Source organism: Electrona antarctica, assembly GCF_951216825.1.
Source record: "Electrona antarctica genome assembly, chromosome: 9".
Taxonomy (NCBI): domain Eukaryota; kingdom Metazoa; phylum Chordata; class Actinopteri; order Myctophiformes; family Myctophidae; genus Electrona; species Electrona antarctica.
Genome location: NC_136790.1, coordinates 31,994,478 through 32,022,416, shown reverse-complemented (window position 1 = coordinate 32,022,416; position 27,939 = coordinate 31,994,478). Strand labels below are relative to the sequence as shown.

Sequence of the window (27,939 nt, the reverse complement as noted above, 5' to 3'; positions counted from 1 at the left end):
GCATTTATTTAAATGTATTGTTCATGTTTGGGTTCTTTGCCCAGCTGCCATCCACCTGTGTAGTAGTGTGTACAAGTTACTAAACACAGACGTGTGCACAGTGTGCAGTAACAGTTACACAATTCAATAGATCTCCAGTTTTGGTGTAACACGTCGACTCACCGTGCGGTTACAGTCAGTGGGATGTGCGTATATATACTGTATGTAAGAGACATCTTTACACGGAACACGGCCGGGAGTTTGACTGACGTACGCTGGTCCCTGCCGGCAGAAACCGAAGGAAAGACGACACACGAGAGAGAGACAGGTAAGTGTTTCTGTGTCCTGCCAAAGCCGCTGTTATTGTGGTGTGCGTGCGTCAGTGCGTGTGTGCGTGCGTGTGAGGGGAAATTTATAAAACAAACAGGAGAGCCTGAGCCTCAAAGGAGATGCGGATGCTAGCCTGGGAAACTGACGAATCTCCGACCTCATATTCGCTGCATAACTGCAGTTGGAGGTATGCTATTATGGCCCAGTCAGGAGTATTTTCTGTTTTCTGATCACTTTGTGCTGTAGACCATCACTGAAATGGAGAGTGAATGGCTGGCATGAGGTATTGAAATGGTGCCACACTGCCACATGACCATGAACCTAAGTAGGAACTGTACTCAGAATAGTCAAAAAGCTGCATATTTTTCTTTTTGATTTCTAACCATTCATATGATGTTTTTGCATAGTATTGTATATTTGTATGTCATTAAATGTCTTGATGAATTGATCATTATTAATTGATGATTGATTTCCCAATGGGGGTTTAAAATCCTCTTTAGCAGAGGTGTAAACTGTGTGTGTGTGTGTGTGTGTGTGTGTGTGTGTGTGTGCGTGTGTGCATGCGTGTTCTGTCACAATCTGGGAACCCATCAGCAAAAAGAATCACACTGAAGTGAGGGGGCGCTCTCATCGTACATCATCATACAGTACTTCATCACATTCCGTGCTCAGCCAATCAAATCATAATTTTGCTACAAACAAACACACACACACACACACACACACACACACAAACAAACAAACAAACAAACAAACACACACAAAGCTGTGCATAGGAGGGGCCCTCAAAAAACAAGAATGACTGAATCATAACTTCCAGGTACAGAAAGCTCTCGTTTATGAACATCAACAGTATAATCAGTTTGTGTGCCACAGCCTCTGCTTCAGCTCACGGCTTCACATTGCCAACATTATACATGTTCTGAATGCCCCTGATGACAGATTCAGTAGCGCAGCTCGGAATCTGTTCTTGAAAGATTCGTTCTGTCATAATAACTGTATGGGGCTACTCTGTAGAGTAGAGTAGAGTAGAGTGGAGTAGAGTAGAGTGGAGTGGAGTAGAGTAGAATGGGGCTACTCTGTAGAGTAGCCTAGTGTGTCAGTCATAGGCGCCGGAGGGGGGGTCAGAAGGGTCTATAATTGTCCCGCACTATTGGGAGATAACTGGTCTAATTATTTATTTATTTTTCCCGACCCAGCGCTGGTCAACACCGTTCCCATTGTGTTGCGCAATAGTCGTTGTATTGGTGCGGCTGCATGCTTGCCTCTCGCTGCAATGACTATTCTGCAGTTTCTCTCTTAAGGTGTCAGACAAGCTAATACACAACAATCATCGTTCTTTGTATGTTGGCTGTAGTAGGCAGCGGTGGCCGAACGGATAGCGGATCGGTCTTGATACCGGAAGGTCGCCAGTTCGAATCAGCGGTCCGACACGTTAAAATTACCACCGCTGAAGTGCCCTTGAACAAGGCATTGAACCACTATGATGAAATGTGTTCTATGAGCAGGGCCTGGCTGGAAACAAGCTCTTGAGCTTAGCCCAGATACCCTGGGTAAATATAGTAATCATTTCATTTCATTTCATTTCAAAACAGCAGGGGCTCCGGCTGGTAAAATGTGCTGCTGTGACTGGCTGATCAGATCAGATTACTGCAATGCAATATATGGGGAACAAACTTATTTCCCCCTTCTCCATCAGTTAAAGTGAAAGCTGAGAGAGCACTCACGCACAAAGAATAAATAAATTCCCACAGTGGAAGGACTGTTTCTGTAGGGAGATCCATCCATCCATCCATCTTCAACCGCTTATCCGTAGTCGGGTAGTCACCAGAGTGTTCCAGACTTCCCTCTCCAGAGCAACATTAGTGACTTCCTCCTGGGGGATCCGGAGACGTTCCAATGTGTTTCCTCCAACTGCGCCTTGGTCTGCCCCGGGGTCTCCCCCCATTAGGACGTGCCTCCAGGACCTCCCTAGGGAGACGCCCGAGAGGCATCCTAACCAGATGCCCGAACCACCTAAGCTGGCTCCTTTCCAGGCGAAGGAGCAGCGGTTCTACTCTGAGTAGGGAGATGGTTCAAAGAAATGGCAATAAATATGTTAAAAAAAAAATAGGGATATTGGTGCTTTAGTTTATCGGACACATTTTCCTGTTAAATACCTGTGCGATTTGTAAAGTAACGTTGTAAAGTCAATAGATTTGAAGCTTTGATTTGTCCTGTCTGCTCTTGTCTGCATTTGTTTTCTTTATTCTTAATTGTTTGTATTATGCATTTACTACTACTAATTATTATCTTGTTTTTTATTCACTGTGTTTTTCTTAAAGGAGACTGGAGTGATGGACTTGGATGTGGCTAAAATGTTAATGCTAGCAGGAGGCACCCTTGCACTCCCCATACTGGGTTTCGTCGCATCCTTTATGTTCTGGCCTGCTGTCCTCATCAAGGTTTATAACTGGTAATACACACTAAACAATTACTGTATCCTTCTCAGCTGTCCACATTCTGCTTCTCCTACACAGGACATCTCCCTCACAGCTCAGCCAGTTTGTGCTCAGTTGATGTTAATAACCACTATGACCCCTACTCAAACTGTCCCCTGACCAGCTTGGACACATGTCCTGTGTGTCACACTCATACTCATGCAGAGTTATGTGGAAGTGGACTTTGATTAGACAGTAAAAGAGGCCTCTCCTCTGATGGATAAATCCATCAGACACGCACCCAAGTTTACACACCGCATGCGCGCGTGCACACACACACACACACACACACACACACACACACACACACACACACACACACACACACACACACACACACACACACACACACACACACACACACAGGGTTGTGTGTTGCTGAGTCATGATGTAGTTGACTTTGACCTGCCTATGAGGACTCACAGCGCCTCCTGATGGTTTCATTACATTAGAAACACATCTCATTCATTTTGTAGATCAGCAACATTACAGTCAGCCAATTTAGGTGACAATAGAAGGAAGTGAGAAATCCAGAACCAACTTAATGCTCCTCTTCTCTCCTCTCTTCTCCTGATCTCCTCTCCTCTCCACTCCTCTCTGTTGTAGGTATTGGAGGCGAAGGCTGGGTCTGAAAGTAGACTATGCTTATTGTGGGAAGTACAGATTCTGTTATTCACACCGTGGAAGGCCGGGGGGCACCACACCATCACTTCTGCTTCTACACGGCTTCTCAGCAAACAAAGACATGTGGCTTCATTTGGTCAAGGTATCATGATTCATGCACAGACGACCATGCACCATAACAATTTTACAGTTTAACCATTTAGCAATTGCTCTTAGGGCCGATTCATACTGTAGTGCCGAAATGATTTCGGCTCGTCAGAAATTTTCAGTAGCACCGAAGAGCCGACTTTAGGACGGTACCCGCCCCCCGAACCTAAAATTACGTCACATTGTAGGCTCTACAGAGCCGAACCGACTTTTATTCGGCTCTAAAATAGAAGTATGAATCGGCCCTTATCCAGACCGACTTGAGAACTAAGTGCAACATTAGAATCCTGTGCAAAGAGAACAATGTGGTGCTTCAAAGAAACTAGGATAACTACATTTTACAAACGAGCCCAAAAACCTGCAAATACCAACCAATATTTACAAGCAACTTTGAAGAAAAACAAGCCCAAATTCACTTAAGTTTAATTACTATTCTATTTATGTCGCTGTCGTTATCATTGTGTTCTCTCTCATTCTCCCGCTGCTCTGTTTTGGGAGTTTGTTTTTACGTCGGGAGCTCAACTCCAGGGTTGCCAGGCCCAGATTGTGTGAGAGAAATAAGCAACCAGGTCATGAAAACAATCCCAAAAGAACAACATAACAGCTGCTAGAGTCTAGACCAATCACATTGCCCGGAGCGAGTCTCTGTTACCTGGTGAGGATAAAACAGAGAGTAGGGCTGGGGAGAGCGGTGGTTTTCTCTTCACCGCGGCTGAGTGACATCATGTTGTAGTTTTCGGTGAAGCGGTGGTCACCTCATCACCGAAAATCCAAACTATGAATAGGCCTTAATAAGCACTAGCAGATATGGCAACACTGAGGGCCCTATTATGCGTGTCTTAAGTACCAGGTCTTATGACTTAACTTAAGACCTGGAGGCGTGGTCAATGCTGTTTGGCCACTCAGAATAGCCAAATGGCATTGATCACGCCTCCAGGTCTTAAGTTAAGTAATAAGACCTGGTACTTAAGACATGCATAATAGGGCCCTGACTGTCATAATGGTACCAGTAGCAGTTTTCATTCAGTCACGTGTTGGAATAACAATGCAGGCATTCTGACATGGTTGGGTGACATGATATTGACAGTACAAAATATACCAGCATTCAAAATCTCACAGGATGCCAAAATGATATATAGCAAGTAAATTGCAGGTATTTAAAGCAAGTGGTGTAGCAACTCATAACGTAATCATTTTTAATGTCATGTGTGCTCCTGCATAATACATGTGCATCTAATGACCACCAACAAGTGTTAACTAATAATGCACTATACAGTATATGAAATGCCAACAACAAGCATAAATAACATACTTTCCTAATAAAATATAAAAATAATCTGCGGACAAGCAACCAGCATACCCATATCTACATAACATGCACAGCATCTGTCAACATTAAGTTGCAGTGGGAGATGTGAGGTGAGTCTATGGTCCTGACTGATGAAGATACTGTAATATGGCTTGGGAGCCTGGAGGGAGTAGTTGGAGTACTAATGATTTTAATGTGCTTTTGTGTACAGTACCTACCGAGGAGCCAGCATGTTGTGTGTGTGGACATGCCTGGACATGACGGGACCAGCAGGACAAATGCTGAAGATTACTGCATAGAGGGACAAGTCAAACGCATACATCAGGTGTGTGTGTGTGTGTGTGTGTGTGTGTGTGTGTGTGTGTGTGTGTGTGTGTGTGTGTGTGTGTGTGTGTGTGTGTGTGTGTGTGTGTGTGTGCGCGCGTGCGTGTGTTTCGCTCCTTCAACTTTATTATTATTGTTGTTGTTATAAATATTATTATCCTACATGTAATTAAGGAAAGCCACGCGCTCTGTTCCGCATTTTTCACCTCACTGGCTTGAGCATTTGATCTCAACTTGCACACAACATTGACCATTAGCATTATTAACACCGTTAGGAAGCCAGTTTTTCACTTTGCCCAAATTCAAGCTTTTTATTAGCATTTCTTGGAAACTATTTAACTCTGCAAGAATAATAGAATAGAGTAAATTGAAGACACGTGTTTGTCTCTGTAGTTTGTACAGAGCATCCGTCTAAACAGACGTCCATTCCACCTGGTCGGTACGTCCATGGGGGGCAACGTAGCGGGGGTGTACGCTGCCCGCTTCTCCGCTCGCCTATCAGGAGTCACCCTCATCTGTCCTGCAGGTACAGTAATACCCCAGGCAGCTCACCTGTATTTACTCACCTGTATCAATCAATCATTATTCATCAGTTGAGATAAAAACAAAATAACAGAAAGGCACAACAAAAACATATTCAGTCCTTCCAGTCACACCATGGCAGCTTGTCGAAAATGTTAAAGATGGAGTGCCATGATTTTTTTCCACCCTAAAACATGATCATCAGGTATTATTGAGTGGTGCAACCAGTGAACCACTCCAAGGAACAGCAATGTCCCTATTAGAGATGTGACGTTCGTGAACGAGTCGGATCTTTTGAACGGCTCTTTGAAAGGAACGATGGGATCCGGTTCACAGTAGGGAGCCGTTCCTTTTTAGAGGAGGAGGGGGGCAGGGGGGTTTCAACTGGGGGGGGGCACTGGGGAGACACTGGGGAGGCACTGGGGAGTGGGGAGTCCCTAGGGAGGCCCTGGGCAGATATTGGGGAGGTACTGGGGAGGCACTGGGGGGGACACTGGGCAGACAGTTTTTTTTTTTTTTGCCCCCCCTTCCCCCCCACACACCCCCCCCATCGGGAACGTCGTTCAAAAGAGCCAGTCTTTTGAACGACTCTTTGAAAGGAACGGATCCCAGAGATCCGGCTCCTTTCAAAGAGCCATAAATCCCATCTCTAGTCCCTATGTCCGGTCCTATTATATTATATTATATATATTATATTAGATTACTGCAGCTCCTCAAAAACATTCTGCAGCTATATTATTAACCAATTCTAAGAAACACAACCATTACACACATTACATCCTATCTTCGCTTCACAGTTTCAGGATTGATTTGATTCCTTTAGTGGTTGTGGCCCTAAGCAACCATATAGACTGCTTATGCCAGCTTTGTCATCTTTTAAAAAATTAAATCACCTCTGAATATCTACCTTTATATCAAGGTCTTTGTTTTTATTGCCTCTTTAATTTACATGTATTTCTTTTTATATCTTTTAATGTTTGTCTTAATTTGTTTCAATCGATGTTCATTGTATTTTTGAGTGGTGCAACCACTCCAAGGAACAGCAATGTCCGTGTTAACCTATGTGACATGTGTTAACCTATGTGTGTGACTATGAGTACCAGTAGGGGCAAAAGTGGCGCTGTTGTGCCAGAAACAGAGAGAGAGAGAGAGAGAGATAGTGCTGCACTGTTGCCTGTTAATGAGAGAGAGAGAGAGAGAGAGAGAAGGGGGGGGGGGGGTGGTTGCACCACTCAGTTCACACGGGTGTGATTTATTTTTAGCTCTGGTCCATAGTAATGCTGTTGCTGCCATTGCATTTGAGCTATGGGACCTTCAATGAATTGCCCTCGCATTAAATGCACCACAGCCTCTCGAAAATAAAAATAATGTTTTAGCTACTCACCAATACAAAGACGGTTTTAGTCATTAGAAAGACTACTTTCCCCAGTGGACAACTGGACGTACTCTGAGCCCCCACCACATGTATTAAAATGCACCTTTTGTCCAGAAAAGGATTGTTTTTTCACCAGAATTGTTTTTATTTTAGTTACTCCATTGCACCCTCTACAGATATCGCCAAGAGAAAATCCCATAGACAAGATCTTTCCTTCCGGCTGGTCTGCATTTCATGCGAGGGCAATTCATTGAAAGTCCCATAGCTCTAATGCAACGGCAGCAACGGTATTAGGGCTATGGACCAGAGCTAGTGTGATTGTACTGTACCCCCATGTTTTTTTGCTTTGAACTGGGATGAGGAGGAGCCATGTATTTGAATGAATAATGAATAGCTGCTTTCTTGTATTTTGCCCCAGGGTTGGTGTACCCCACAGAGAGTGAGTTTGTGAAGAGACTGATGGAGTTAGAGAAAAGTCAGAATGTAGAAGATATTCCTCTGATCCCATCCACAACACAAGAGATGGAAGACATGCTGAAACTCTGCTGTTATGTACGCTTCAAAATTCCTCAACAGGTACAGTATTACTACAGTACTACCACTAGTACTATAACTACCACCACCTCACTGGTACTACTCCTAGTACTTTTTCAGTACTTTTTGCAGCGCGATAACATTATGTTGCTGTTTCCTTCTACAGATTCTACAGGGACTCATTGATGTACGGATCCCAAACAATGACTTTTACAGAGAATGTGAGTGCTACTTCTTGTTCTTACAACTAAGTCTAATACTACGACTACTACCGTACTACTACTACTTCTAATACTGCTGTGAAAAGACAGTGGAACCTACTGTATCACACACTCACTATCAGGATGCAGACTGTTGCTGTTGTAGGGAAAAGAGAGGGTGTACAAATAATTGCAAATTAAATGTTGAGTTGTGTTTCGAATGTTGAATTCTAACGAGGTGTGTGTGTGTGTGTGTGTGTGTGTGTGTGTGTGTGTGTGTGTGTGTGTGTGTGTGTGTGTGTGTGTGTGTGTGTGTGTGTGTGTGTGTGTGTGTGTGTGTGTGTGTGTGCGCGCACGCTTGTGTGTTCCTCTCTGTGTTTGTGTGCATGGTTACATGCTCGTGTGATTGTCTGCATGGGGCGGTCAGTATTTATGGAGATTGTAGGAGAAAAGTCTCGTCATTCTCTCCAGGACAACCTGCACCTGATCACAGCACCCCTCCAGGTTATCTGGGGGAAACACGATCAGGTAACAAAGCATTTGTTCAATCCCAAAGACATCCATATACTGTAGTAGGCTATGCATAACTGTAGTCCTGGGTTTCCAAAAGGTGGAATTTCTGTTTCCTGTTCTGGTTCTGTTTATTCAGCAAGCCTATTGTTCTTTGTGAGAATTATGTTCATACTAACTAGGGTTTAATCCCGGAAAGCGTGATTTATAGGCACTCTACCCATGAGGCCACTGAGCTGGTATATAAAATTATCTTTGGAGGTAATAATTCTATAAAAGTGCTTCTCAGTTAAACCCGGTTCATAAGCCCAATTCATATTCATCAATTAATACCACCAAATAATACACTACATCAGTCAGGTTGGGAACCTATAGGTTTATGCACATTTCATCTTGTTGCATTTAGTGTTGCTTGAATATTATGACCAGTAGGCTTTGACTGTAGCTGAAAACAAGTCAATTTCCGAGGATAGTGTGTGTATGGTATTCCTTCTTTTACTAGGAAAGAAAATGTCTCATTTATTACAAGGAATGTGTTTTACTGAGACAATTATCTACACAGAAGTCAATAAGACAAAAGTACATTACATGAAATAGTCTGACAGCAGAAAATACATTTCTAACGGTTTTATCTGCCCCACATCCACAGGTAGTTGATGTTTCAGGAGCATCTGTGTTGCAGGAGATCCATCCTGAATGTCAGGTGACACTTTTGGACAACTGCGGTCACTCTGTCGTCTTGGAGAGACCCCGGAAGACTGCTCAGCTCATCATGGACTTTCTGTCTCCCCGTGAAGTCAATGGCAACGCCAAGAAATTGTTTTGAGAAGCCCCTTTTAATTTCAAGAAGAACAAAATAAGATAAATGTTGAATAAAATAGTTAATAATAATATTTTTCTAATGCCTTCTGGAGATGGTTATTTACTGTCTGTCAATGTCCGTCTCTGCCCCTCATGACTACATTACTACCTCAGTCCTCAGTCCATCTGTATTTCTGTCTGTCTTTATCTCTGTTCTTCTGTCTGCTCTGCTAAATCTAATGTGATGTAATTAACCTGAAATGCAAACGTATAGATAAGGTGTATATATTTATACTGTAGGTGAAATATAAGGACATTGATAACTGTCATGTGACTGACTTGCTTTACTGATTTGATTTCACTAAAACTCAGTTGGAATAAAACAAGAATGAAATAATTGCTGCTTGACAGATTTAATTGTATGAGGGTTATTCTTACCACATGCTCTGAAAGTCATAAATCTGCTCGCAATGTTCCATATTAGCGGGATGTGTTGTTAATGTCAATTTGCATTTAATTTTGTTCCATTCATTTCCCCGCTCTTGACTTTGTATCATTTACATACCGGTATTTCACCCACAGCTTCAGTGCAAAAGCGTTAGATTTCCATAACATATGATGCTTAGTTCTATGAATAAAATGGCTTCACAAGAACAATATTATAAGTTTAATGTTGTTAAGTTGTGATCGATCATATGTTTGAATGTGTATTTAATTAATGAGGTATACTTTCATAAAGTATTTTTTATTCAATATCACAATTTCACAAACAATTTACAATTTAGGCCTTTATCAGACAGCTAAAGGCCTAAATGACATTCTACAAGCTCACAATGTGTCACATCTCAACACGTGAGTTTTTAGATCAGCTATTTTCACTACCTTTGTGCATGCTCTTGTATGATGAAGTATGGCACATGTACTTTTTTGAAATATTTAATAATGAAGCTCAAATGTTCATCATTCTAATATAAGTTTACAATGTAGGCATTTATCGGTCATCCAGAGTGACTTAATGAGTCAAGGTTAACACAAAATGCAAAGAGACAGTGTAGTCTCTCAGTGTCTCAGCTAAACCAAGAACCTAGCATCTGTCTATTAAACAATATACCGTACTATCAAAATAATAATCTGTACATTGAAACTATAGGATAGTGTTAAAATGTTTCAAGAAATATTCACATTTCAATATTTTTTATAGAAGATTTACAGTGTAACACGCTGTGAGATTGTAGATCTGCTATTTTCACAGCCCATGTAAAGTGGTAAACCTTAGTATAGCTAGTTGCTTCTTTTGTGCTTGTTTTTATAGACTATGGATGCTTGTTTCTTTTGCTAAATCTGGCAAAACACTGATTAGCTGCATTACACTTGCATACTATTAGGGCAAATGTTACATATTTCTGTTCTATGTAAGGGTTCTATTTATTTTATTTTTTAATGTTGCATTGCTACGCAGTACGCACACTAACTGAAATTCATTCATCCAGCTCAGGTTCTGCTTTGGGGGGAGACTTGGCTGCCACCTATTGGTGGATTGGTTCAAGGTTGGTATAAGGTCAATAACGGGTCTAAAGGATTTAGAACAGCAGTTGTAATAGACATTAGTTAGTAGCAGTACTTGCACGCTCTGCTTGCGCACAATGGCCTGCTACTTGTGTGTGCAAGGCGCAAGTTGGCACCTTGACAGTGCATTTCTAGTCTTGTCACTGTGGTGTCCAACATTTTGGTAACACGTATGTTCTTCATGCTCTGTTTTAGGTACATCTTGTTCTTGAAATGTTGAATCTGCTAGAATGAAGAGGTTTAGGGCAGCCTTTGTTTGACTGATTGTCCGATTACTGTCAAGAGTTTAACTCGGGTTAATTCCATCACAACTCTGCTTTTCATTTAAAGCGCAAATAACATGCATTTTAAAACTGCTTTTAATATCATATTGTCTATGTCCCTCAAAGTTATTTTGAATGGTTTGAGCCTCAATCACCACTCTGATATAACCTGTCCTCATTTCTTTCTGGACTTTGAAAGCCGTTTTAGCTGCAGTACCACAATGTCCTGAGGTGGTGGGGGTGCTGATATGCAGATTATTTAATATTTGAATTAGTATAGTCATTATAATACTAATGCTAAATAAAACCAGGCTTGTTTCCATCCCATGCCAGCTTGGAAAATCAACAATGGTGGACATTGTAAACAAAGTGGAAATGCAAATTTGGAACTGAAGACTGAAGAAGAGGAATTATACAAAGTAGGGTGACATTGATCACGATGAGGACAAAATCAGTTGAGCTGTTCCTGAGAGCAATTTCCATTAAAGCACCTATATGATATGAAAGCCTGATTGTTCAAAATTGGTTATTTGTGGGGATAGAAAACACATATACATGTTTTTGGGGCTCCCATATTATGGGAGCCCCAAAAACACAAAAATAAATTTTAAAAGTGAATTTTATGTTATAGGTCCTTTAAAGCTGCTTGTAACAGCAACTTTTGATATAGTTTAATAGTTGGATTAGATTTCCATTACATTATTTGGTGTAGATTAGGTTAGAATTATAGGTTTAGCTTGGTTTATTTAGTTATTGCTCTAGACCAGGGCTTAAGGAACGGTCAGTAAAAAACAGACTTCACTTTCCAACCTGTGACAATGGTGCTGCACTGCTGCCCTGGAGAAGGGCCAAGAATAAGGTGAATAGTGTGTTCTTCCCTTCCCCATAGCCTGCCCTATTATGTGTCTGTGTGGTTCACCTCGCATCACCTGCAGGCTTAAGTTTCTGGTTTGTCTTGTGTGTGGGCGTGTGTGTCTGCCTGGGCGTGGTGGTGTTCCAATTACCAATGAAGTAGAGCTGCCTGCACCTGTAGCCTCGGTCCCAGCCTTGGTACACCTGTGGTTCAACTCCCTATGGTTCAACTACTCGTCATCAAGCCCAGCAGTTGGAAGCTCTTGTTCTCCCTCTGCTGTGCTAATTGTGACACTTGTACCAGACCACCAGTTGTGTGGTCTTAGATTTTGAAGCTGGGCTACTATTATTTGGCCTACCTTCAAAATCCAAGGCCACATTTTGAATGTATAATATTGTTACTTTATCTACTTTGACTCAATAGCATTGCTCTATCATTGCTTTGCTTTGCCTTTTACTGTTACGCATATAAGGCCAGCCTTATTATATTTGACAAATGGGTCTATATTTTTCAAGAATCTGAGCATGGGATCAAACAGTTTTTGCTGAAGCTATAGACTAAACCTGCAATGTGACAACAAAGTTCATTGAGTTTTACATTAATCTTCTGGTCCAATCTAACATGGCAAAGCAACATCTGATCTATTATGGTTATATACAAAACACTAATTGAGATTATGATTGAATGTCTTGTAACAGGGTGAACTCTTCTCCTATTTCATGTGTGATCATTTCAGATGATACTACAAAAAGTAGAACCCATAATGACTTGGACAAATGTGTCCTTCAGATTAAAAAAAGTCAGATGGGTTTGATATGTTGTGTGATGTAATAGTGTTTTGCTTTCATTATTCGTGATTTGATAAGAGGTGTAGCCTACCTGCATTCTTCCACTTCATGTATAGCTTTATTTCTATCATAGGCCTACTTATATAATAGTAGCCTATCTATAGCCTATAACATTTTTACTTCATTATTTTATTTGCAGTAGGCCTATTATAATGTGCCTACTAATAGTAATGATAGTACTAATAATGGCAAATAATAATACTAATACTACTACTACTAATAATAATAATAATACTTTTTATTATTTTAATTGTATTGTTGAAGCACAACTCCCTGTTGAACACATCCCACCATCATTTCACTGCTTGTTTGAGCAGCTTGTGACTGCAACTTGTTCCTGTTCGCAGATGACTCAGCACTGCTGGTCTCGGACAGGAACAAGCGGCAGGTTGAAAAGGCCCTCAGCTCTGAACTTGATAGAATCTGCACCTCGCTGATAACAAACTATCTTTACATCTGGGAAAAACTGAATCCATTCTTTTTGGTTCAAATAGTAATCTCAGCAAGGCTGATGTCTTCTTGATTAGAGTGGGTGACAATATTATCACACGAAAAGATGAAATTACCTACCTAGGTTCCATCCAAAAAAGTCAACCAAAGAACAAGATTCCTATACAGGATCTCCTCACTGGTCAACAAAAACACCTTGAAGACCTGATGGATATATTATAGACATGGACACGTATATATCAATCAGTTGATATTTTAATAGACAGTTGACACACAGACTGTGCACAGGACACAGAACTAAGTTGAGACATGCAATACTGTGGTAACACAGAGTAAACGGCTCACCAAAAAAGTCAACCAAAGAACAAGATTCCTATACAGGATCTCCTCACTGGTCAACAAAAACACCTTGAAGACCCTAACAGGAGCCCTAGTACAAGGTTTCTGCGACTATGCATGCACCTCTTGGTACCACAGCACCTCAAAGGCCCTTAAAAGGCTCCAGACTTCCCAAAACAAACTGGTCATGCTACTTGGCCCCACTCCTCGAACCCACCTCACCCCTGCTCATTTTGACAGACTGGAATGGCTTAGGGTTGACGACAGAGTACAGCATCTTGCAATGGGTCTGGTCCACAAGATTCGATACAGCACCAAGAGCATGTACCTGTCTAAATACTTCCTTAATGTCAACAAAGTCCACACCCATAACACCAGAGGGAGCGCAACTAACCATGTGCAACCCAGATTCGGCACAAACAAGGGACTAAATTATTTTCGCTCCTATGCCACCAAAATGTGGAACGCCCTACCAACAGTCATTAAGACATGATGCGAATCCCTTGACTCCTTCAAAACCGCTCTCAAAGGGCACCTACGGACGGCCGCAATTCGAAACTGGCACCCATAAAACCTGAATCCCCCACCCACCCCTTTTTCCCCTCACTGTATGTTATTTGTTTCTTTCCTTTTTGTCTCCACCAGGCCGAAGGCATGGGGAGAGAGTATGTTTTGCACTCCGTCCGTGTGTGTGTGTGTGTGTGTGTGTCCGTGTGTGTGTGTGTGTGTGTCCTTCCGTCCGTCTGTTACCAGCTAATCTCCGGCACCGTTGGCCCGATCCATGCCAAACTTTGCACACACACTCCCTGGATGCCAACGATGAACCTCTGCCCCACATTTTCCAGAACGGCCTGTTATAGCGCCACCAGGAGGCCGACTTTTGTTAAACACATTTTTTGATATTACTCCTCCATATTTTGTCCAAAAATCCCGCAAATCGTTACACAGTATCTCTATAGTCATGTGATCAAGACAGATCTGTCCGATATTGCATATTGCATCCTGATTGGCTAACAGTGACTTTCAAAATTTGCAGGATTGGCCCGATTTGAACAAAAAGCCTCAAATCATGAACGCAGCTTGCAATTTACGTGAAATCTTTCACAGACGTTCCTACTAGGCTGAGGAATATATCCCACCTTTTCACATTGGCCTGTTATAGCGCCACCAACAGGTGGATTTTTGCAAAACACAATTTTGGAACAAAATGCCTCAAATCATCCAATTGCCATCCAAGTCGTAAGAAGAAATTGTACCCTTTTCACATTGGCCTATTATAGCGCCACCAGGAGGCCACAACCTGACCTGCCCTGGTGGAGACCTGTGCCCCGAGGGGCACTTTTTCTAGTTTACCTCTATGATGATTTTTTGTTTTGCTATATAGAGTATATTTGTGTCTAATTGTTATGATGTAAACAAGTGTAATGCTTTATGGTGTCGTCCACAGTTATGTTTTGAGTTGTGCTTAAAATGTACTGTAATTCTCCAATCTGTTAATAAATCAATCAATCAATCAATCAATCAATCAATCAATCAGAAAGACAGTAGCTGAGACTGAATTCCATAGGTCACTAATGTCGGTGTAGCCGTAGAGTAACACATTTCGTCAAGGAACCACTTTCTGCGTAAATCTTTTGGTATTTTGGATTCGCGGAGTCTCCGTAGTAAGAGGAGAAGCAGCATTTCGCGGTCCTGGCGTGTTTACATGCCTCTTTACAGTACGGTTCTTACGCAAAACCACTCAACAGCGACTGAGGATTTGGAATATATTAATAATTTAAGTCGGCGGGCGAGTGTAGAAGTATTAGGTAATTGTTAGATTAGGCCAGGGCATTATTTATCTTCTGTTTGACAGTTCGGGAAGGTGTGTTTATGCGACTGCATGCATGCCGTTCTCATGCACAGCGTTACGGTTGACCATAGACGAATACCGCCAAGAAACGATTACAAAGTGACTGTTTTGAAAGGGGAAATAGATTCGGTAACTCGGACAAGGTCGGTCGGGGCGGGGGGAGGGTGGGGTATAAATTCAGCGATGGACGGCGGTGCCCGGAGACCCGGAATCCGCACGGCGACGAAGAGGCCTGGAGCTCGGCTGTCTACCGAGCAAAAAGATGGCGAGGTTTCGGAGCAGGAATGCCCAGTCGTCTCCGCGGACAGACCGAAGCCACCCGGCGGGGTGGTTGGGGGCATCGTGCGGAGGCGCCCCTCCGTCCACCAGCGGCACATGCCCATGGAGCCGCTGAAGTTTCAAATCCCGAGGAGGAACAAAGACAAGATAGGTGAGGATGTTGTTGTTTTATGTCAGCGAGGGGAGTTACAAAAACACGGATGTGTGATTTAACACCAAGATTGTAACATACCCAAGTAGTAAGAGTTAAATGGTAAAAGTGGGATCATGGTTTCTCATTCTGAGCTGTCATATTTTAGTGCTGTAAAAGTGTGTGGGACACTGGGATTGGTACTCCTTATCCCAGATTGTTGTTATTAATAGCACCATTTGAACAAGCCATAATTTCACACTGGGAACATTCTTGTAATAACCTTATAACAATGGCTTGGCTTGACTTAAAAGCCAATTAAGCTATATAACTACCGGTAAGTTTGAAGTTAGTGTGTGGGCGAGCTGGACTTTGTTATGGGAAATGGCTTTTACCTTGAGCTGTTGTTAGGTTATATTATGTCTCTAAAGAGAGTCATTGTGACTTTATGATGTGCGTGGGCGCGTGCACCAATGCTGTTGATCTTGACTTTTTGTTTTGGTAAATATCCCAATATGTTTTACCAAATACCTCTATCGATATAGTGATGATAATATCGTATTATCATATGATTTTTATTTTTAATTGTTAAAAAAACCCCAGAAATAGCAGATCTACAAGCACAGTGACATGTCGTGAACTTGTAGATCTCCTATTTTTCCACAACTTTGTTGTACCTTCCATTCCATGTTTAGCTCCTCTCAGCTTTTTGAACAGCCTAGATACAGCCGCAATACCCACAATTAATATCAATTTCAGCTGCGTTTACCTGTCAAAATAGCAGGCTCTTGTGAAAGGGGTTATTGCCACCAATTTCTTGACCCTTGCTGTCATGTCATCTAGGGCTGTATATATCATATCATAATTTGCCAAAGTAGAATCTAATTCTGCTGTCCAACACGATGATTCAACTAAACTCCTCACAAGTTCTGAAACTTAACTTTGGTCGATTATTTCTCCCATTTAATACCAGTAAGACGCCTGAAGGCGAGAAGCGTGCACACTTCCGCCTCGTTGACGGCAGACTGCTGGGCGAGCGCTGGTGCTTTGGCATGGGGGGGTCAGATCAACATGGAATTAATTCTGTACTGGCCATATAATGAGCATGTCTTGAGTGTACAGGGTTTGATGACGTCAGATCAACATATGGAATGTCAGAACAGGTCAGCTCCATACAGTATATGGAGATCTAAGGGTGGTAGCGGGGACATTCTCTTGAATGTACAGGGTTTGATGAGGGCCCAAGGAGGGCCAATAGTGATGACATCAGGGATGATGGGCTTAACTGCGACAGCAGGTCGCAGTTAAGGTTTACTATGACATCAGGGTCTTTACCTCTCCATCCTTGATGATGTCACATGATGTCACGAGACCAGTCACGAAACCAGTGTGCCCTGGGCACCACATATGGTGCCCAGGGCACACTGGTTCCCGACACACTGACACACTGGGAAATGCTCGATTCCATAGTTAATTAAATGCTACCCACACGTTTAGCTGTGTTGCTCATTCCACGAATGCCTGGTCCTTACAAGCTGTACCTTATTGTAAAGGTGACTAATCAACGATAAAAACAATATAAAATCAAACGTTTTGTGATTGTCACAAAACAACAATATCTATATTGGTGTATCACAGGTTTACAATTGTAAAACGGTGTGTGAAATTTGTTTGGGACAAGCGCCATCGTTTTCATTGTTTCCAGAAAGAGAAAGAAGAAGGCAAGGGAAGGAAATAAATAAATAAATAGGGAACAACAAGGTATCTGCATATTCATTCATATCCATCCACACATTATGCAAATAAAGGGATGGATATAGCAGCTGGTATACTGTTCATGACATAAACATTAGTGCAAAAAGATTAATCTACACTAGGAAAATAAGTCCAAGGCCAGCCTGATAACAGGCCATGATCATGCCTTGTTCAACAGGTAGCCGGATGGAAGCTGTTCATAAACCTGGTGGTTTGGCCCTTGATACTATGGTAGGCCGTTTTGCCCGCAGTTGTAGGGATGGTGATGACCATGGCAGTGTCCGGACTCCCGATAGTTGCACAGAATTCAATTCACTGTAAAACTAGAATAAAGCGGACAAGGTGGCAACTGGCAACAGCTTTGGCAGTGGTTAGGGGTGAATAGTTGGGGGAAAGAGACTGGTCAGATTCTAATCGAACCCACAAACTCATACTCTGTTGAAGTGTATATATAATAACTGTCTGTCTTTCTATCTACAGAGTTGTTCCAGTATGTATCTAGTGAGTCCAGGGAATATGAGGATATGTTGAACATCCTGTCATCCAGCTACAGAGACACTGCATCCGCTGGTACATTTGTATACTCCAGACCACGCCTAGTACACAACCAAAAGCTGGAAACAGAGGTAAGCTCTCTCTCTTTCTCTTTCTCTTTCTCTTTCTCTTTCTCTTTCTCTTTCTGTCTATGTCTGTATATATCTTTATGTTCGTGCTGTCCACATTTTTTTACCCTTTGAAGCATCCGTAGATCTAAAGTCTGTCTGACAAAATTAACATGAAGCTGGGCCTGAATGAATGAGGAAACAGCAGAATGCCGAAATGAGTTTGCGATGTCACAACCACTTGTAGAGAGAAATGCTGTGGTGCACGCACGTGTACACACACACGCACGCACGCGCGTGTGCGCACACACACACACACACACACACTGTATGTAGCGTTTCACCTACATGCCCAAAATAGGTATTGATTATTATTTATTAATAGATTATTTTATTAAATTAATTATCGATTGGTTTTTTTAATAAGAAGGGTGAGAAGTTCAGTCACGTGAGTAGGAGACTCGGAGTAGAGACGCTGCTTCTTCACCTGCAAAGGAGCCAGCTTAGGTGGTTCAGGCATCTGGTTAGGATGCCTCTCGAACGTCTCCCTAGGGAGGTCCTCGATGCACGTCCCACTGGGAGGAGACCCCGGGGCAGACCAAGGCGCAGTAAGCCTTTGCTTATTTCCATCAAAAAAGTAGTAAAGTGTGCCGCTTGGAATACTATTTAGATTATGAAGAGAGGATACAAAAAAATATTTTTGAGTGATGGAAAATAAGCGATTTAGCACTAAAACTCAACGCCCCATTGAGGGCTTATGGTAGGGGAAATAGCACAAAATAACACCTGGACCTCTTTGGTGGGGACGTAACAAATACAAATAAATAAGTAAGGCTTAAGCCTTCTAGTCCGAAATTCTCCTTTACCAATAAAGAGAATTTAATGTTTGTTTTGTCACCGTTTGTTTTACATCATCATTACATCACCTAATCAAGATGGTAAGAGCGCCCCTCACTTCACATGGGTGTGATTTTTTCTATTCTGCCAACTTCCTTGCCAGGCAGACTGGAAGTCAAATAATTTTGTATGGCTGAATGAACATTCTAAGCTTTGTAATAGTCATTGGTCGGTCAGTAAGCAAACATCATTCAGTACACATGCACATAGGCACGCACACACATGCATGACATGAGAAATAAGCATTATTCTTTGTCTGTGTGTGTCAGTATGTGGAGAAGAGGAAGGAGTTGAAGGCAGACAGCAGAACAGACAAAGAACTGGAAGACATGTACTGTTTCCTACTGACTGCTGACTTTGAAAAGGTAACACCTACACAACATACGACACATAAATAAATGTAGATTTCAGATATTTCCTTTTCATAGCAACTCTGTGCTAGTGGTACTAATTGATCCATAGGGTGCCTTGACACTCTTGTTAAACATGAAGCTGCATTGGTTATGATATCGATCATGGTCTCCCCCAGAAAGGCAGGCAGCTGTGAACACAGAACTAGGTCATCGTGACCTATCTAATATACTTTTATATCTACTACAGTACATACGCACACTTTCTGTCTGACTTTGGTTTGTGAATATTTCTGTTACTTTTATATTTCTTCTCTCTAAAGTTACATTTATTGTGTATGTCTGTAGTCGAAGGAGGTCTGTGAGAGTGGCCTGTCGGTGGGTTACAGCTGGATCATAGCCCTGGGAAACCCCAGTAAAGGTATGAACACTACAGTTATATTACAATTTAAGTTTTTAGCATAAATATAAAACATTCTTAGATCATAATACTCATATAACACATGCTGTATATTATTAGGGCTGTCAAAATTGGCCAAAAATGACATTTGAATATTCCTTTAACTTTCCCTCCCATTCACGAGTTACACGAGTTAATTGATGTAGAACAGCTTCCCTCCCAATAACGAGTTACACAAGTTACGTTTTCATTGTTTAATTCGCGTTTTTAATACGTTTTAAGACTTACAGGGTTTCCATCGGACAGTGGGATAGGTGACACGTTTTGATGACGTCATCCGAAAAACATCCGTCGCACTGGCATGCAAAGGGTTCTTATCTCGTAAATTGAGGCCCAATGCATTCCAATGGCGGCGGTGGTCGATACGGGCGCGTTCCTCCTCCGCTCTGTGTTGTTGATGGCCACTTTGGATTATTTTTCAACACTACGACAAGCGATTACACCATTTTAAGGCGGATTATCATGAAACGGAACGAGGATGTTGGCGCGGTGGTTCTTCAAAGGTTAGTGAAAACTAGGCAGGGAGATAGATCACGATTATTTAATCCCGCAGTCAAACTGTTTAAAACACATACAGTATATGGCCTGGATGGCTGGCATAGCGTCTGGGCACAACAGCGTGTTGCGGGTTCGAGTCCTGATCCCGACGACCTTTGCTGTGTGTCACCCCCCCCCCCATCTCTCTTTCCCTATATCCTGTCACAAAGAGACAAAATATCAAAATATTTGTATATAATATATAATATATTATATATATTATATGTATATCGTATTGAATATCTTCTTTTTTAATGTAAAGTATTTTATGCCATGAAACTTAATTTAACTTAATTCTCAATTCATTCTCAAATGAGATCAAATTCACAATTCAGACTCATTCGGGTACAGGCTTTAGTTCCGACATACTATTGATCCAAAACCTCAATCCCTTCCCTAACCTAACCATAACTGCAAGCACGAGAGCAGCACATGTCGGACCATCGCATTTTCGCATCGCATGTCCCCATGCTTCGGACCTTTGGTGTGTCGGATCTGCGTGTGCACCCCACTCATGGCATCATTTTCATAAGCCTAAGCCTTTCATAAGGTGATATAGCAGTTTAAAGACCATGTGAAATAGTTTTTCGTAAACATCATTATTACCATAATGGATCAATGCTCATTTCAGTTTGCCCTATGTTATATTATTTTGAATCAATTAAAGTGTGATTGTGTGATTCAACGTGTTCTACCGAGTCGGGTTTGTCAGTCTGGTGTGGACGGCAAAGGAAGGGCGTCATTTAAAGCTGTGTCGCTTGCAGTCACAGATGGCTCTGTGATCTCACGAGACCAGCTGCTGGGTAAGGTTACAGGCGCCCAGGGCCTTGCGAGAATTTGCGACTCGGGGGCCGTTGATTATTATTATTATTCTAACTACAAAAACTAGAATTAAATTCTACTTTCTGTCAGTCGGAGGCCTCGATATATTATCTGATTGGACAGTAATTAATAGGGTATTTGAGCTATTCACCATTTCTTCATCCTGGTTTAGTAGCCCTGATTCAGTTACTCAATTATTTAATTTATAACGAATCTGCAATTATAGAAATAAAATCCACCTTGGACTGAACATTAAATAGAAACCAGGTTTTCCAGTTTCCACAGTTACTGTGAAAAGCCTGGTGAGTAGAGTTTAGGCTGGAGAATGGAGATACAACTGACAATTCACAGAACCAGCAAATCTACATTAACACTTCATTTGCTCACTTTCGTTCCCCTCCTTACCCCATCTGACTGGGTCCTTAATAAGGACCTTGACTCTTGTCTCACCCCCCCTCGGTCTTGGTCTTTACTTGGACTGGCTTTAGATGGACTCGAATACATCCCTATTTTTTTTCCATTGTGTGTGTGTGTGTGTGTGTGTGTGTGTGTGTGTGTGTGTGTGTGTGTGTGTGTGTGTGTGTGTGTGTGTGTGTGTGTGTGTGTGTGTGTGTGTGTGTGTGTGTGTGTGTGTGTGTGTGTGTGTGTGTGTGTGTGTGTGTGTGTGTGTGTGTGTGTGTGTGTGTGTGTGTGTGTGTGTGTGTGTGTGTGTGTGTGTGTGTGTGTGTTCTAGGTGTATATCTGTCGAAGTATTCAGATTTGCTGCAGATAAACGCTTTCATTCCTGGATCTACAGGAGAAATTGTCATCTGTAAAGTCATGAAGGTAACACATCTGTAAAGTCATGAAGGTAACACAATCTGTAAAGTCACGAAGGTAACACAATAATGAGTACCACAGACGAAAAACAGTCTAAGTCCAAATTTCAGACTGACCCCTCCACGAACAGGCCTCGTTGTCCTGAACCCTTATCTATCATTTATATATTATGGATCAATAGTGTGGACTTAGACTGTTATTCGTCTGTGGTACTCGGAATGGAACTTCATTTGAATTCCTGGTTCAATTCCAATCACTTCAGTCAGTTGGAAATAATTTCAGGGTATTAATTCACAACAATACCACCACAATTTACAATTTAGGCATTTAGCAGACTTACATTAAGCAAGAACAAAAAGCATGGGAATACATCACATATGTAAAATGCATTTATCGCGAAACATGCGTAAGCTAAGAACGTAACTAGAACATATCTATATAATGACACTATACATATAAACTATACATATATGCTATACTATGCTGTACATATATACTATGAAGTGCTATGACTACATACAATGCACTTATTGTGCTGTCTACATGACATGCTATAAGTCTGTTTCAAATGCTAAGTCTAAGAAGTGCTGCCTAAGGGGGTAGGGTAAGTGCTATGGGCCATGATGGAGTCTGAAAAGGTGGGTTTCAGACCCCATCATACCACAAATGGTATGGGAATAATAGGCAAGAAAATGTGAAAAGTGAGAAATAGAATGCACTGTTTTTTTAGAAGTCTGCATCCAGAATCACAGTTACTGCATAACGGGTGTAATTTCCTACTGGAAATGTATATTTTTAGCGTTTTTTCCCCTCTCCGCTCTAAAAGCGTTTAATGCATACCAAATGTGTTTGTCCTTAGCCTTGGCCTCTGTTATAGTGATACATATAACCCTTGAAATATGTATTTTTCTCACACATCTCTCTCTCACACACACACACACACACACACACACACACACACACACACACACACACACACACACACACACACACACTTATAGCGTTTTATTTGTGTTGTTGCAGGGTAAAGTGAAGAGTATGTATGACAACATGTCTAAGAACCTTCTAGACCCGACGCCAAAGTTTGACTGTCACATCTCCAAGAACGCCTCCAAGGTCACCTCACTCACATCCTACAGAGCTTACGAACTCTCACAGGTACCTCCTTCAGTTCTTCTCCTCCCTCACCTCCTCTCCTTCACCTCGTCTTCTCTTTCACCTCCTCTCCTCCTTCACCTACTCCTCTCCTCCCTCACATCCTCTCCTCCACCTCCTCCAGCTACATAGATCATCGAATGGGCACCCTGTGAGATCGCCGATGTTTTTGGGATGGAGGGTTAATTGGATAATAGGTCCTGTTTACATGATCCATATGATATAGACTGTTTTTGACGTGCACAATAATCAGGCACTCTGCAACCAAGCAACAGTTTTACCAGAATATAAGTCAAGCCCACGACCAGCTTTAACCGCAGGTGTACCACTGAAACTGTGCTATTGAGAAACATGAATTGTCATTTCTGCTTAGAAACTTGGCTCTGCCTATTATGCCATGAGTTCAACCTCCTGTTATGAAGAGTTATTTAATTTTTAAAAACAACTGTAGTCTTTGCAGTGTGTTACAGAGCGCAATTTCAGCAGAGATGTGTAAAGGCTGCAGCATGCTGAAAATTCTTTGGCATCGGAAAGGCTTGCTGAACCGGAGAAAGTTCTGAATGCTAGACCCTCTCATTATTATGCTGTTACAGTATGTTTTAACAGCAGGCGACAGCCAGACGAATTTCCCGGAAGTGCATTATTTGTCAATGGGACCCGGCGACTACTGGCGATAGCAGGCGATGGTCGAAAAGTGGGCGGAGGAACGTCGGACGAAAAGAAAAGATAAAAATCTTTTGGGCGACGTTGCCCGGCGATAGTGGGCGATTGGGTGATAGCCAATGAAATTCAAGCGACGCTCGCTGTTGGTCTCCCGCTGTTAAAACGCAGTTCTTGCAAGTTGGATTGGTGTGTCAGGGCCTTTAGGTGCTGGAGTTGTGTTTATAAAACCGCAATCAAACACATTGTGTATTTGTTTTGCAACGCAGCAGATGTCTCCATGTGTCCCTTAGGGAGAATATACCTTCCCCTGACAAAAACAAAAGTGGCCTTTATTTTATATTCCTTTTTTTGTGTCTTTTTGGTGACAGCAGTTGTAGCTACATGGCCATTAGATGATTTTACAGTTATCTATTATAATTGCGATTCCCAGAAAACCTTTCAAAACAAAACTAGTCAGGCCAGAAGCACTACCCCAAACAAATGGTATGGTTCGAGCTGTAGAGGGAATGGGATGTTCCGAGTTGAAGTCGCGATCGTACACCAAAATCCACCAAAATCAGCTAACAGTAGGAGCATTTATTCACATACAATTCATCTAAACTGTACACACAGGGCAGTGCTGCGTCCACAACATTGCTGTTAATGCCTAAGTTATACTCTGTAGTAGGTCTTGTGATGTAATCTACAAGCTAGCAATGCATCTTCCCAATCCCCGCCCAGCAATCTCACAGGGTGAACTTTGGACCATCCGAGTTTAACATCAGCAAACTAAACTCTACGGCAGATATGGAATCGTTGTCTACTCTAAGATATCAATATGGTATCGTGATGATGCCGGTGATTTACGCCCCTAGTGTTTACCTGTAATTATGCACTTTACAGTTCAGCATTCGCTCTCATTATTAAATACGCTTGTGAATCCCAAACACTGACATATCGTATTAAGTTGCATTGTGTTAGTTCAGAGCAATGTAGATATATATAAGGGTTTATAGGGTGGGTGAAACATTGCATAGCAATGTTTACTGTCATGATTTGTTGTGTGGAGTACCATAAGATGTGCCCACAGGCCCCACACCACACAATTCACTAAATTGATGTTCTGACGTGAATGACCAGTTTACCCATCACCAAAATCTTGACGTTACATACACTTGTTACATACATTTGTTTTACATCAGACCTGTGTTTTGCTCTTTTGTCTTCCTTCAGCTATATTTCTATGAGTATTTCTTTGATGAGTTGATCAACAGACCTCGCCAGGTGTGTCCCTATGCTGTCCTAGCGTTCCAATTCAAAGGAAAAGACCCACTACCTAGCAAACCACTAGCTATCTCCAGGTATGCACAAACACACGCACACGTTTGTTTGAAATAAAAATTTGTTTTGTTAAAAACTAAAACTTAACCCTCAACATAACCCTCAAAATCTGTATCCCTTACCTAGAATTAATTCTAACGTCATCCCCTTACTATAATCCCAAACCTCACCCCTAAATGCTTAGTCCTAACCCAAACCTTCAGACTGGATCATCACCTAGGATCTGCATATATGGAGCCGGCCAGCAACTTTACATCTAACCTTAAACCCTTAGATCTCCATATATGTAGCTGACCTGTTCTGACATTCCATATGTTGATCCTTCCCCACCCGTCCTTCCTCTTCGATGTTAATTAAGGCCCGGCCCTACCTGGGCCCTCATCAAACCCTGTACACTGAAGACACTGCCACCCTTAGATCTCCATATATGGAGCTGACCTGTTCTGACATTCCATATGTTGATCTGACCTCATTAAACTCTGTTCACACAAGACATGCTCCATATTTGGCCAGACCTCTTCAAACCCTGTACACTCAAGAACTCAAGACACTGCCCCCGCTGCCACCCATAGATCTCCATATATGGAGCTGACATGTTCTAACATTCTATATGTTGATCTGACCTCATCAAACACTGTACACTGAAGACACGCTCCATATATGGCCAGTACAGAATTCATTCCATATGTTGATCTGACCCCCATGCTAAAGCGCCAGCACTCACCCAGCAGTCTGCCATCACCCAGGCGGATGCGTGCACGCGACCTTCCTCTTTAGGGCGAGGTCGCTTCTCACCTTTAGGGCGTCTTACTGGTATTGGGACTCGAATGTCCTTATTATCAAGAACCCACCAGGTAGCAAAATATTGTAACTATTGTTTGGCTTGGACCTTGCCTGTAAAATCAGAAAATACCCTCCCATGAAAAATGGCATTGTAATTAAATAAATAAAAACTTTTCAGCGAATCACAAATATAGTTTTGAAGCAGTTTGTTTGTAGTTATTGGTGAAGATTATTAAGATCACTGTGATTCCCTAACGGTGATTCCCTAACTCCCTAACACCCCTTAACTTGAAAAAACTCATCTTTTCACCATGATCATGTAAGATGACAACTGAATTTATGTGATATATAAGCCCCGAGCTGAATTAAAACGTTTTTTTTTGCTCGTCCACATATGACGTAAATTCTCATTTCATTGTCAATGGCATTTAATGTTTGTTAGGACAAAATAGCTGATTTAATGGCATTTAATGTTTGTGTTTCCCCAAAAAGCCGATTTGTTCAGACACATATGACGTAAATTCTCCTTTCATTGTCAATGGCAAATGGACACGAGTTAAGGACAAAAAAGCTGTATATAGGAGGGGTTAGTGCCCCTCAAAAATCACACCCGTGTGAAGTGAAGGGCGCTCTTATCATCGTACATCATCATGATGTAAAATAGACATTATGACGTAAAAATGTCCATTCATTGTCAATGGGAATTTAATGTTTGTGTAGGACAAAGTTTGTGCACATACACCAAAAGCTGGACATAGGAGGGGCTAGCGCCCCTCAAAAATATACATCATGTGTCATATCCACGTATAACAGGAGATTCCGCTCATTAACACACTGCTTATTTTCACACCGCTGACAGCAATGGTCAGAGTCGAATTAATGTTCTGGGATCTTTGTTCTCTTCTGGGTTCAGCATCTGCCCCTACAGACCAGAAACAGCCTGCCTGGAATTGTGCTCAAAATACAATCTGTCTATAGAGGGACATGCTTCATCTGAATGCTGTTCAGCTAACAACATTGAAGACATGTTTGAGGACTTTAAAAATCTAAATTGATTGAAATGTAGTAAAATGTATGATCTTTAACCATAAAGAACCGTTTTCTTCATTGAGACTTGAATAATGTCAAGAAGACAAGAAGAATGTCCTTTTTTGGGTCCTTATAACGTTATTTAAACACACACACACACACACACACACACACACACACACACACACACAGTAGGGATGCAACAGTTTCTGTATAATATTTGACCTTACAGTACGCTATCCACGGTTCAGTACGCACGTTTTTGCAATCAAATTCCATGTTATTATGAGTACATTTATGAATCTAATGTTGACTATTCCACTCAGTATTGTGTTTGATTGGCAGGATGGACAGCCAAACACCAGCCTGCCCTCCTAAAGGAAGTAATGGTAAGCCCCGGGCAATTATTTGTTATCCGACAGGTTTATGCTTCTGTTGCTTTGGTATAGCTCAGTGATTTGGGACTGATTTGATTCCTGTCTTTCTTGTCTGTCTGCCTGCCTGCCGGTCTTGACTTCCTCCTTGTCTGTTTATCTCAGAGCGTGTCCAGTATATCGTATGGAGTGGAGACCTGGTGAAAGAAGAGAGGTGTTTGTACCACGTGTCCCTGAGATCTTTCTCTCCTCCTGTCCTTCCATGCAAACTGTAAGCACTGACCATTACACATTACTACTTTATTGTAGAATACACTAGAATAGGCCCAGACGGTTAGCTCAACCGTCCGGGCACCTAGGCTGCTGAGCCAGCCTGGCGGCGTGCCGCGGGTTCGACTCCCGTCTCTCTTCCCATTTTCTGTCAGTCTACTTTCATCCTAGCAATAAAGGCAGAAAAAGCCAGAATGCACTAGAATAGAATAAGCCTTTGTATAATAATTGTTGACTGACACCATTGTCTGACATAAACTCTGGTGGAGCATCAGATCAGGGGTGCCTATGTAAAAACTGTGCTTTGCATTTATGGTAGTGTGTCCTCCTTGAGTCCTTAATCCCATGTTGAAGTTTTATATGATGCAAACAGCTTTTAACACAAGAA

The 27,939-nt window shown here is 41.9% G+C and overlaps 2 protein-coding genes across 9 annotated transcripts in view; both read left to right on the top strand.

The window, feature by feature from the left end:
• Positions 1-4: 4 nt before the first annotated feature.
• Positions 5-9,806, top strand: LOC306929829 (monoacylglycerol lipase abhd6-A-like). Of its 4 annotated transcripts, none has more exons than XM_079510556.1 (9): positions 5-307; positions 2,634-2,764; positions 3,396-3,555; positions 5,081-5,194; positions 5,587-5,719; positions 7,509-7,666; positions 7,791-7,845; positions 8,252-8,352; positions 8,984-9,806. In XM_079510556.1, the coding sequence occupies exons 2-9, from the start codon at positions 2,646-2,648 to the stop codon at positions 9,158-9,160; spliced, it is 1,017 nt and encodes a 338-aa protein (XP_079366682.1). In that variant the 5' UTR covers positions 5-307; positions 2,634-2,645; the 3' UTR covers positions 9,161-9,806. The 4 variants fall into 4 exon arrangements, with proteins under 4 accessions (XP_079366682.1, XP_079366684.1, XP_079366685.1 ...); XM_079510558.1 differs by lacking the exon at positions 5-307 and adding an exon at positions 423-496; XM_079510559.1 differs by lacking the exon at positions 5-307 and adding an exon at positions 910-922.
• A 5,322-nt stretch (positions 9,807-15,128) lies between these two features.
• Positions 15,129-27,939, top strand: part of tasora (transcription activation suppressor a) — a 38,303-nt gene continuing 25,492 nt past the window's right edge. For 4 of the 5 annotated variants that reach the window (XR_013790886.1, XM_079511362.1, XM_079511360.1 and 1 more), the window contains exons 1-9: positions 15,129-15,736; positions 17,951-18,096; positions 19,239-19,334; positions 19,668-19,740; positions 21,872-21,963; positions 22,981-23,115; positions 24,988-25,115; positions 27,253-27,296; positions 27,447-27,552. Coding sequence is in view for 4 of the 5 variants with exons in the window: in XM_079511362.1 (XP_079367488.1) it covers positions 15,337-15,736; positions 17,951-18,096; positions 19,239-19,334; positions 19,668-19,740; positions 21,872-21,963; positions 22,981-23,115; positions 24,988-25,115; positions 27,253-27,296; positions 27,447-27,552 (1,220 nt within the window). In the remaining variant the exon portion in view is untranslated. The remainder of the gene's footprint in view (positions 15,737-17,950; positions 18,097-19,238; positions 19,335-19,667; positions 19,741-21,871; positions 21,964-22,980; positions 23,116-24,987; positions 25,116-27,252; positions 27,297-27,446; positions 27,553-27,939) is intronic. The other variant, XM_079511361.1, reaches the window with a different exon arrangement.